This window comes from Semicossyphus pulcher, unplaced genomic scaffold (genome assembly GCF_022749685.1).
Source record: "Semicossyphus pulcher isolate SPU_LCO1_2020_fin unplaced genomic scaffold, fSemPul1.0.p SCAF_22, whole genome shotgun sequence".
NCBI lineage: Eukaryota > Metazoa > Chordata > Actinopteri > Labriformes > Labridae > Semicossyphus > Semicossyphus pulcher.
In genome coordinates this window covers 21,052,800-21,065,194 of record NW_027211696.1, presented here as the reverse complement: position 1 = coordinate 21,065,194, position 12,395 = coordinate 21,052,800, and the positions used below count along the sequence as shown (strand labels likewise).

The 12,395-nt window shown below is 41.0% G+C and overlaps 1 protein-coding gene across 1 annotated transcript; it reads left to right on the top strand.

The window, feature by feature from the left end:
* Positions 1–9,343: 9,343 nt before the first annotated feature.
* LOC138602424 (uncharacterized) lies at positions 9,344–11,314 on the top strand. The gene is made up of 2 exons (XM_069673897.1): positions 9,344–9,351; positions 9,721–11,314. Exons 1-2 carry the CDS (start codon positions 9,344–9,346, stop codon positions 11,312–11,314), a joined length of 1,602 nt encoding a protein of 533 aa, XP_069529998.1.
* The last annotated feature ends 1,081 nt before the right edge of the window (positions 11,315–12,395 follow it).

The following is a 12,395-nucleotide window of genomic DNA, read 5'->3' as shown; positions in this document are numbered from 1 at the left end:
TTTATAAAGCTAAATACACAGCCATACTGTTTGCAAAGTGAAGACCTACATGGAATAAAAAGACGTCTTTCTTCTTCATCATCTGACACCAGAAGTCATGGTTTACAGTCAGGTGGTGATGAGCAGGATTTAGGAAGCTTAAAGGGCATGAGTGGTTAAAAATGTGAAGATGGTTGAAGCCAGAAAAGACACAAACTTGTACGAAACATTTCAGCATATTAGAGAGTTTTAAAAGTCTGACTCTCACATCTGAAGACAATTTAAATACAGTCTCTAGGATTTGACAAAGCTTAGCATGGTTAGCATGATCACTGAGGCCAACATCTGTGTGCTAACACAGTGTGCTAACAGCTAGCAAGCATCCAACTATGGTCACATTAAGTTATGGTGACAGCAGCCCGCCCTGGAGTCCCCTCCATACCTGGTTTGCTACTTCCTGTTTGTTCTAAGGGGAGCCCTCCTATTGGTTCCTGACGATGTTGACGTTCTTGAACTGCATTATTTACACAATTATTGTCTAAAAACTTCAGATATTATACATGTTTGATTTTATCTGTATCTTGCTAACAAAGCTAGTGCTAGCATTAGCTCATAACTTAGCTGTTGCTACCCTCCAGCTCGATTACACTTGTCCAAATATGGTCGTTCTGGTCCAGAAAAAAACAAGATGGCGACGGCTAAAATGCCAAAGCTTCAAAACAGTATTAAACCAACCTCTTCATCAAATTACTGCTTCCTTTGTTTTGTTTTTTAATTTTGAAGACCACCACCACCTCCACTTTGAGTTTCTCTTCCAGGATCTCAAACAAAGTCAAAGATTTGTCAAAATGTCTTTCCTGGACTTATTTTAAATCAAACCAATCCAGTCTAACTAAACCTCTGATGGGAGGAGCTTCACTTCTGTTCAGCTGCAGCGAATAAAAACTGCGTCTCTGCAGAAACTAAATGCCTTCACTGTTTGAGAAACAAGTCCGAGTAGAAACTTCTGCAGAGACGCAGAAAGAATGAAGGGATTTAGCTCCAGGCTGAGAATAATTCAGGAGTCCCAGTGTGTGTGTGTGTGTGTGTGTGTGTGTGTGTGTGTGTGTGTGTGTGTTAGTGCGTGTTTATACAGCTCAAAGCTCATTACAGCTCAGAAACAGAGGAAATGAGACACTGTTAGAGCCAAACTCTCACTGTTAAGACACACGCATGCGTGCACACACACACACACACACACACACACACACACACACACCTCCCGATCGGGAACTGCTGCTCATTTACATACAGGTAAAAAATAAGAGACATCCTCAGGTAGAAAATATTTCAGTATAATTACTCGAATAAAAAGTTAGGTTAAGTAAAGTCATGTAAAGATTTATCTGTTGTGTAGTTGTGCAGGAAGACCCGCCCAAAGCCATTTGATTGACAGCTTGACTGCGCCTGCAGCCCTGATGAACATACATGTAGGTTAATGAAATGGCTGAGCAGTGAGGTCATGGGCGGCTGTAGTGGAAGGTTATTGTTGGAGGAAGACAGCTGCGTAAAGGGGCTCTCTGTCTGCACCTGGAGCTCAGTGTTTACATCGTCCAAAACGTGAGATGATCATATAGAACAGAAAGTTTTACCTACTTTACTACCCTGTAGATTTCAGACAAAGAAGCCCATCTCAACTGAGGAAATAAGAAACACACAATCGCCTCATCAAAATGATCTGAAGGACCCACAATCGCATAAAAACACCCACTTCAACCTATAACGTCTCCTCTTCATTAACTTCTTTCATACCTGTATGTAGTGGCCTATACAGAATGTGTACATGAAAATGTACCACAAATAAGGTCTTATAAAAATTACTTTTAAGATATTGCAGAGAGGAATTAAAACTGGATAACCTGATCCCATCTGAGTACTTTCAAACAACTGGGTCCTGGGTTTGACTTACCAAAAAAAAGTTAAGTTTGATCTGCAACTGTTTATTCAAACTTAAGATTAGCACAATCATGCTGTGTGCAGCCAAATCAATATGTAAATGTTTCATAAACGTTAAGACAAAACACAACTGGTTCTCCATTACCTGTTACTCCTCCAGCTCTCTCCCCAAAATGAGAGATCGTTTGGGCCTTATGTAGCTTTTATCTTGTAGCTGACATTAGCTAGTAATTACATAACTGAGCTTCATAGCACTATGTCTTCTTATTTTTATGCTGTCACCGAGTGCTCCCTAAATATGTTGTTAATGTTAGACGTTAGCTTGCTTTGAGCACACTGTGTTAGCACGCAGCAGTTAGCTCTGCTGAACCAGTGAACGTTTGAAGTAGAGAGGCAGGACATGCCTAGCTAGTGTCCTGCTAGCTCATAAGCTAACTTAGCTTACGTTATGGCCTCATTCGAGAAGCATAACTAGTTTTCCATTACTGTAACTCCCCTAGCTCTCTCACCAAAGTAACATAACTTTACTTTTATTATTTCCTCCATGTTTATGACAAGCAATATAGTGAGTGCATTTTAAGCAGGACAATTTTCATCTGTAAACCAGTCGAAACAGGCTGTTATCAAGATAAACGGCAGCCTTTTTTTTTTTAACCTGCAATAGCTGGTTTCGTCCAGCAGAGGGCGGCGGTGGCGCTGCAGCGAGCGGTTAGAAAGAGAGGAGAACGACAGAGAGAAAAGCAGCAGCTAGCTAAAGCTAAAACAACAAATCATGCAGTGAAGAAAGTACAAACACCAGATTAAATGTCATTTTAAAGATTATTCTGAACAAAATTCGACATAAGATGGGTCAGAAGCAGTAATGGGTCGAGTTTGAAGAAGAAGAGAAGAGTTTCTCGGTGAGTGTTTGATATATTTCTGCCATGAGGTGCTAGCTTACATAGCTCAATCAGTAATTTATGTAACTTAGCTTTGCTGTTGAGTTTTACATGTGAAGCAGCTAAGACTTTGAATGTAAAGTAATGTTGAAGTTAAGGTAATATATTGTATTGTATTTTTAAGTGATATAAGTTCTCTTAGACCAGACGAGAATACCAGCCTGTCGTCCTGCTCATCCAGGTTGTTTTATGTTTGTAAGCAGTGATTTTAGAGATACTGTTCATACTGGACATACAACAGACGAGCAGAGGACGTACGATAGAGTGCAGAGGAGCAACCAGTGAAATCACCTCATGTCTCTTCATCCCACTGGATAGGTAAGCATAAGGATCTCCTGCGTCCCATCAAAGTGACAGTGTAATAAATCAGACAATACATAAGAAATTCAGTGGTTTATCCACAACTGTGGTCTTGAAAGGTCTTCCGAGACCGAGACTAGACTGAGTAAAAATTCCTTTAAAATCGGTCTCGAGACCAACACTGATTTGAGGTACTTAAACACCATTGGACGGTTTTGGAAGGTTGTCGGACAAACCACCTCAATTTTGACTTTTGAAACTCTTCTTGTACTAAACTCCGGTCCCGCACTGAGAGACTCTACATTTTAATGAAGAATCTGTAAGTAGAGTTTATTGCAGCTTCAAAACATTTTTTATTTTGTAATATATTCTTCTTATTGTTGTATTATAATATCTTCTACCAAACAGAACATTTTTAGCCTTTATTCATTCCCAACATTTCCAAACAAATAAGAGTTCCCTTTGCAAAAAGAAAAGCTCGGAAAAAACGTCAAAACTGAAATTAGACTGAGATCAAACCTGCAGTTAAAAACGAAAATACAGGATATTTAAAGTGACTTGTAACTCTGCGTGTTTAAACTCCATTACTCATATACATAAATTAGGCTAGGAGTAAAAACAACATCCCTTTACTGCATTAATGGTGAGGTGTGTTTGTGTGTCGTTGTTTGTAGAAACATTATCACCTCTCAAAGCCTCATGCAACAGCAGAGGTGTGAAGGAGACTGTTAATGGTACCTGTGACAGCCAGAGCTGATAAGAAGGCAGAGGGAGAGGATGGTGTGGTGGTGGGGGTGGTGGGGGTTGGGGGGTAAACTCTGCTGGGGGTGGAGGTGAGAGTGGGGGTCACTATAGACGGCACAGGGGGGAGGGAGCTTAGCCTCGGGGGGCAATTTGCTCCTAAGCTCCAGTCCATCAATCACCCATTCATTCGCTAACAGGATCGTCTGCCAGGCCACACACACACTGAGGTGTGTGTGTGCGTGTGTTTGTTGTAAACACAGTGTCAGTAAATTAATGTCAACCACAGTGGAAAATTGGATTAGTAGCAGGAAGGTAACAGCTTCTCACTTGCTGAGTCTATTTAAATAATTAGACTGTACTTTGATATTTGTTGTTGTGTTTTAAACATTTATTGAAACATCTCTCACAATGACGCTTCAGATCAGCGAGGAATGAACCCAGAATCAGCTTTAGTGGCCAAGTGTGTGGGCACATGCAAGGAGTTTCCTTTGCACTCGATGTACAGACACACAAACTTAAAAAAGGACAGGTCAGACAAGGTAACAGACACTTAAACTATTATATACAGACCTATGGATACAAATATATTTCACAAATGATTAACTTGAGTATATATATACATAATTTAAAGAAAACACAACAAACAATAGTGCAATGGTGCAATAGAGAGTGCAGAGGTGCAGAGATAAATCTGGTTGTGAATCCGGTTGTAATGTACAAGAGGTAGATGGTTGTAGTATTTACAGTATTTACAGAGAATGTGGAACCAGGTACATCAATCAATCAGTTTTAACTTCTGTAGCTCCAAAGGTTATCTGAGGTCACAGATAGAGCAGAGGCCTGTCCTACCAAGTGAGTTCAACACACCCAGGGCATCTTAAAGGTTTAATAAGCAGGATTTTTTCTTTGCATTTTGTCAACAACTCATTCAAACTGGGCCCCTCCTCCTCCGGGGCTCTTCATCACCAGAAGCTCACTCTCACTCGCTCGTGTGAGAACTCGCCCACCCCGCCGAGCTAACACGGACAGCATCACGGCTACCATTCCGCTAGCATGCTAACTGCAGGTTAGCTTGTCCTACCCGGTTTGAGGCATTTACCTGTCCAACAGAAAGAAGGCCAACTCTGCGTCGCTCTTTCGCCATGCTCGCCGGTCTGATGGGGCCCAGTTGCTAATTTGAACCACACTCACACTCACCTGTACGCTGTGATTGGCTCAGGGAACCACGACAGCGCCCCTCCTGAAAACGTCCTGTGCAAAGCAAAACAACAGAATAGATGCAGAGGGAAGGGTCTCACAAGGGTCTGCACACACACACACACACACACACATGTATGGGGCCCATAAGTGATGATTTAGATTATATTATATTTGTAAAAGTCTAAATTTAATCCTGCTTATTATACCTTTAAGTTATCAGGCTTAACTAACCCCAACTTCGCACTAAGTCAACCCAGCGTTTCATTTTAGCACTGTCTCATAAAAGGGGCGGAGTCTGCAGCGTATCACACATAGGGACAAGTCTGCCGTCAGCTGATATATAGCCATATTTTACAACCTCAGAACACGTTGTGATATCAGAAAGATATGGAGAAGTTGCAGCTGCTGAATGCAGGAAGGACAACGGGCAGAAAAAAGGGAAAATTTAAGAAGAATCCAAGTTTAAGGGGTTAAAAATTCTGACGCGTGGTACATTTGTAGGTGGCGGTATCAGCTTTAAGATGACCTTTGAAGGGGCCAAGTGGTGTTAAGTTCCTTTTTGTGTATTAGTCAGAAAGTTGAATAGATTGAAAGAATTAAACTTAACTGAAAATAATGTCATGATTTAGGCCTCACAGGGTTCTTCATATCTTAAGATGCTGGTGCTTAGTTGAGTATTTCCGGTTTATGCATGTTTATTATGATGTTTTATTACTAAGTAAATAATATTGAATAGCTAATAATAACTGCATAATACATCCCATAGGCCTAAATCACATAGCACTCACTCGTGCAGCAAATGTGGATTCATCCGCCGATGTAAATAGTCCCCAACTAATGCACCATATCCTCCTGTTTGTGTCTTCACTATTTCTTGTGTTAAAACTCCCCCTAGTGGTGAAATATCTTCCTACATGGCTCTTCATTTCAGCCACACACCACAGCCGAAACATTTAGGAAAAATGTTTCCCTCTTAAAATGTAAATAAACATGAAACCACAGAGTTATAAAGTAAAGTTATAAAGTTATATTATTTACAAACTCACCTGGAGGAACGAACATCCTTTTATCAGATTTGAAATGCAGTTTAAAGCCTTCAAGTCTGATGAATGTCCTCTTGTGATGTCAGTTGGGGCTGAAGACTAAAAGTTCAAAATGAAACAAATCTGCATTGTGGGTAATGTAGGCGCCAACAATGCAGGAGAATGTGGTATAAAAGAGATATATTTTAAACTTCGGTTTCTGTCATTATAGTTAGTTCTAAAGATGGATGACTACAGATACAACTTCAACAAGAAGAAGAAACAAACTCGACACTCAGATGAAGCAAATCAAGAGTTACAACCATGACAAAGGGAGCTGACAGGGGACGTCTGGTTAAATTAGGAAGTGGGCTCCAATAATTTTTGATTATTGCCAGGGGGTGGCACTCAAGAGCTATAAACTGATATACTTGAGATTGTATTTTTAATTCTAAAACGGTTGCTAAAGTCAAAATGTTCTTGATGAAATTCTGGAGAAATCAGCCATCACTCTGCAGGTTTTGGGTTGTACTGAAATAAAATAAATACTTACATTAGCAGGTTCGGTGTTCTTCCCTCGGAGTAAAAACAAGACAAAACAGTTACAACATCATCTCTCAAACCTGGAATCAAACCCAGACCTCCTGGCTCAAAAACAGAAGTCTAAACCACTGGACCATCTGTGACAAAGAAAACATTGTGATGTTATACAGCTTTTAATTTGTGAGACAAGCAGCTGAAGACGCAACAACATAAATAACAAACATAATCAACTCAAATCCAGAAGGTCCATCCATCCACATTTTCTCTGCAGATTATTGAAGGAGAGTTTTTCTCATCCTGACTTTGTCTCTCTGGATGTTCTAGTGTGTCAGCGCTGAAGATGGTCCAGTGGTGAAGGACGCTGACTGGTGACATGGAGATGTGGGATCAAACCCTGGATCGGGACTGCCTGAGGTGCATGATGAACGTGTGTGAGTGTGGGTGAGTGAGTGGTGTGTGAGGTACCTAATAAACTAAGACACTTCAAACAACCGTGCAAACTTGCGAATATTTCCGCGTCGATATACGTACATTTCCACCGATTTCTGACTGCAACACAGCTGAGCTGCAAGGGAACACAGAACAGGTAAGTCCAGGTGGGTCAAGCTAGCTGGCTTGATAAAAGCCAGCTAGTGAGACAAGTTTTTGTGTCTCGTTACAACATCTCTCTTTTGAGTCATTCTGACTCATTTATACCAACAAAGGTCATAAGAAGGAAAAGAACGTGCTCAGTGTTTTTTTAAATTAAAAGAAAGGTTTGAACTCTGAACATTAAAACTGTAAGACAACAACTCTACCATCTAACTACTGAGCAAATCAGCTCACTGTGTGTTCTCAAGAATGAATGATAACTCAGGACATGCATGAAAGGCTGAGTGCATGTTGTTCACTTGAGGGCAGTGTATACTTTCTGTTATAGTTTGTACTCCTTAGATAAGTGTCAGAGGACGTTGGGAGTTTGTAGCACAGAATATCAACTTTGAAACCAGAAGAGTTCACACTACATGTGTACAAACTGGCCCAGGTGAAGGTGGTTTCTTGACGACCTCTCTGGCCCCGCCCACTGCCTCTTTGACCAGGAATCAAAACCAGCCTCAAAAGCAGAAAAGCAGTTGAATTTGGTTCTAAATACAGCTTCTTAACTGTTGAGACAGCAATATCACTTGTGTCACAGTTTTTTATTTTGTTTGAGGTATTTTGGTCTTTTTAAAGATATAATCTGGAAGGTTTCCATGTAAATAAATGTCTGTAAGTCTCTCTCTCTCTCTGAATGAGGTAACACATGGTGACTGAGCCGATGGCCCACTGATGAAAGCCTTTCCATCTGCAGTACATAGTATTATTATGGGCTGGGTGTCTGTGGCGGTGCCCAGTTAGTGACGCGTTTCCCATCAGCCAGCAGTGGTTGGTCTGCCAGAGAGGGTAGGCGGAGCTAAGCGGCTGCTTTTCCGCTCTCTGCAAGTGTTGCGAGTAAACAGTAATCTACTATGGCTGAACAAACAAAGAAAAGATGGATGACTACAGATACAACTTCAACAAGAAGTGAAAATCCAAAGAAGAAGAAACAAACTCGACGCTCAGATGAAGCAAACGTCAGCCAGGAAAAGCAAGAGATACAACCATAACAAAGGGAGCCAACCAGGGATGACTGGTTAAATTAGGAAGTGTGCTCCTGTAATTATTGATTATTGCCAGGGGGTGATGCTTAAGAGCTATTAACTGAAATATTTGAGATTGTATCTTTAATTCTAAAACGGTTGCTAAAGTCAAAATGTTCTTGATGAAATTCTGGAGAAATCAACCATCACTCTGCAGGTTTTAGGTTGTACTGAAATAAAATGACAAATACTTACTTAGCAAATAATTTTGTGACCTATGATCAATAATTTATTCAGAGTACATTGGACATGCGCCCAGAGCAGTTGGGGATTCGGGGCCTTGCTCAAGGGCACCTCGACAGAGCCCAGGAAGGAGCTGCTTCTCTCCAGCTACCAGCCCCAATTCCACGCTTGGTCCGTACCGGGGCTGGTAGCTGGAGAGGTGCCCAACTGAGACAAAGCAGTTACACCATCATCTCCCAAACCTGGAATCGAACCCAAACCTCCCATGCGGAAAATAGAAATCTTTATCACCTGACCACCTGTGACAACAGGACTTGAAATGTGAAATGTTGTTTAAGTTTTAAATTATGAGTGGACATAAACAGTAGTGGACATTTATTTAAATTAAAATCTTCCATATTATCATTTTAAATTGATTTAAAAGTACTTTGATTTTGCAACTACTGTAGTTCTTCTTCTTCTCCTTGTGCCCGATTTGCACACGGCACAACATGCACCTGCCCTTAAATGGTGTTTAAGGAGCGTTACCTATGCTAATTGCAAAAATCAGCCATGCCCTCCAGTTTGACATCACGTGGGAATCATCGTTCAGCTCTCCTGGGTAAGAGCAGAGTGGGATAGTTAAGAACGTTTGGTGCATCCGGCGTTGACTTCTCCTATTTTGACTCTTAACAGATAATTTAAGAGAAATTTAAGAGACTGTTCCTGCATGAGGCCCAGTGTCTTTATACAATACTAACATCTACATGACGGCTATAGCAGGTGGAGGTCCTGACTTGTTTTTTTTCATTCAGAGAACTGATCAGCTGCTCCATCCTCCAGCTCCTGTGAAGCCGTTACCATGGCAAAGTGAGTAATGAGAGCTTACTGTGAAATGTGTTTTGCACGGCTTTACAAGACAAATAATATCATTCATGTTTTGATAATATAAATTTAACAGGTGAGTTATAAGAAAATTCACCCCATAAGGCCCCAGCTATAAGCTGTATTGAAAAGGAAAGTTGTAATCCTTCTCTGTATAGTAGAGAGGGTGTCTGCCTCCCGGAGCCAAACTGAAAGATGAATGTGTGATGAGGCTGATTGTCTTTAATCACAAACTAATTGACCTTTCATCATACATGTTACTGCTTTTATAAAAAGACCCCAGCAGGTGGAGTGATTATATTTCATTTGAATTTAAGTGCAGTAGTGTTTGAGCTCATGTCTTCACTTTTACAGGAACAGCTCATCCTCATTTGACTCCATCACCTCCAAAGTTCTGATCCGTCCAGGAACTCCTGCTGTCTACAGGCTGATTCCAAAGAAAGACTATATCGGAACTATAACAAGAGTGACTCTCGGTACTAAAAATGTGAGCAAGATAAACAAAACCATCTTACTCGTAGGTGAAACAGGAACAGGAAAATCCACTCTGATCAACGCCCTGGTCAACTACGCCCTGGGAGTGAAGTGGGAGGACGATGTCTGGTTTGAGATCGTGGAGAAGGAGAAGAAGAACAGTCAGTGTGAAAGTCAGACATCAGATGTGGTCGTGTACGAGGTCTTTGGTTTTGAAGGTAAAACTCTGCCCTACTCTCTGACCATCATCGATACTCCTGGATACAGAGATAACAAAGGGACTGAACATGATGACATCGTCAGTCAAAGATTACTCCACTTGTTCAGCTCTGAGGATGGAGTCCATGAGATTGCTGCAGTGGGTCTGGTGCTGAGAGCTACTGAGAATCGAGTGAGTGACCGTTTGATGCACATCTTTGATTCAGTGTTGTCTCTGTTTGGAAAAAACATGGAGAACAACATTGTTGCACTCATAACACACTCAGGTGGAAGAAAACCTAAAAATGTTCTGAGTGCCCTTGAGGCTGTAAACATTAAGTGTGCCAGAGATGAAAACAAGCAGCCTGTTTACTTCCTGTTTGATAACTGCCAGCATGAAGTCAGAGCAGAGGACACAGAAGAACTTGAACATGCAGATGACATAACAACAAAAGGAATGAGACAGTTCACAGACTTTCTGAAAACAACTGATTCTCAAAAGCTGCAGACAACCATGAATGTTCTGAAAGAGAGAATCAGACTGAAAGCCTGCGTGGAAAACCTGCAAGAACGAGTTGAGTTCATTGAGAAAAAACAGAAAGACATCCAGGAGACTGAGAACATGCTGGAGAGACATAAACAAGAGGTAAAGAGCAATAAGGACTTTGTGGTACAAACTACTGAGACCTACAAAGAGAAAGAATGGTTTAATGGAGGGAGTAAGTGGTGGGCATTGTGGTTAAATAACAAAGGCGCTGTGTGCTGTACCACGTGTGAAGAGAACTGTCACTATGAATGCACAATGGCCTGGACTGCAGCACTTTGTAAGGTCATGGAAGACGACAAGTGTACTGTATGTAACTGTCCTGCACCAGTTCATGTGAAAGTACAGTGGAGGTATGTGCCCAAGTCCATAACAGTTTCCACGACCCTTCAAGGAATGAAAGAGAAGTATGATCAGGGTAAAGCAGACAGTGAGGAGGCAGGAAGCCTTTTGGAAAATCTCCTAAAGGAAATGAGAGAACTTCAGAGAGACAAAGATCAGTGGTTAGACGAGTCCTTCCAGCATGTTGTCAGACTGGAGAAGATCGCCCTGAATGTTGATTCACTGTCCACTCTTGTCCACTTGGACTTCCTGATTAAAAGGATGAAAGAGAAACGAGATGCAGAGAAGGTCCAGAAACTGGAAGAGATGAAAAGCCGAGTAGATGAAGGAATCCAAGTAGGAATGCGGTACAAGAAAGGAGCCGGTGGGGAGACGAGGAAACTGGACTAAAGTCAGTGAGCGACATCATTGAGAGGAGGCAACATGCTGAAAGTCCTTTTTAGATATCTAGAATCCAACTGTGACTGTGACTCATTAATGCTGAAAGGCTCTGCCCTATATGCAGCTAGTATGTTATTGGAGATGTACACAGTGACATGTCGAGTAATGGAAAAAGCTCCTTTGATGTCATCAATTCTGACTAATTATAAAAGGAAGTGTAGATTTCTCAAATATCCTCCTGAGACCCAGACCAGCAGTGGACAATTTGTTCAGATGCATCTCCTTTTACTCTTTTGAGCTACTCTATCAATTCCTGTTGTATTGTACAGAGGACATCCTGGGCTTTTCAGTGATATGTCATTGGTTAGGCTGGCATGCTGGGAAGTTCCTATTTCTTTTCATCCAAAATGGCCGGCATACCAACAACAACATTTATGGAAAGAGGAGATGTAAGTCAAATATTGCCTCTCTATTGTTTTTTTTACTATGAAAGTCACATATATGTTCTTGTCTATTAATATGTAAGGATGTAATGAGTTCTGAAAGCAGTCAAATGATTTGTGAAATAGCCCTTTTATCAATGTCAATTCTAGTAGACACCAAGCCCATGTCCATGTACTTAATGAGTCAACATCGTTGCAGGAGACAGAACTCAAGCAGAGCATATTCTGTACTGGAGAGTTGAGGGAGATTCAGATTTGGAGCTGTGAGATGATGAGAGAGATGAGGATTCAGGATGTTTCTCTGCATTACCAAACAGAACAAATGTTTCCAGCAGTATCACTGCTAAAAATGCAAACAGCATGAAGATTGCTTTAGGACCAATGAAACAATTTCATTTACAATGAAAATAAATAGATGTTCTACTGTTCTCTGTTAAAATGAACTGTCAAAGGACTTAAGGAGACCCGTCAAATGATATGGACATAGTAGTATGTGGTGCTGTTGTTGTTGCAGCCTAGTTTGGGCAGTCTTAAGGCATCTTGCCTAACAGATTTATTTAGACTTACTTGTTTTTTTAGTGGCCAAATGTACAGCAATTTCCAGCTCAAAATATTTTTCATTTTTTAATGGAAGTACATGTATTTTT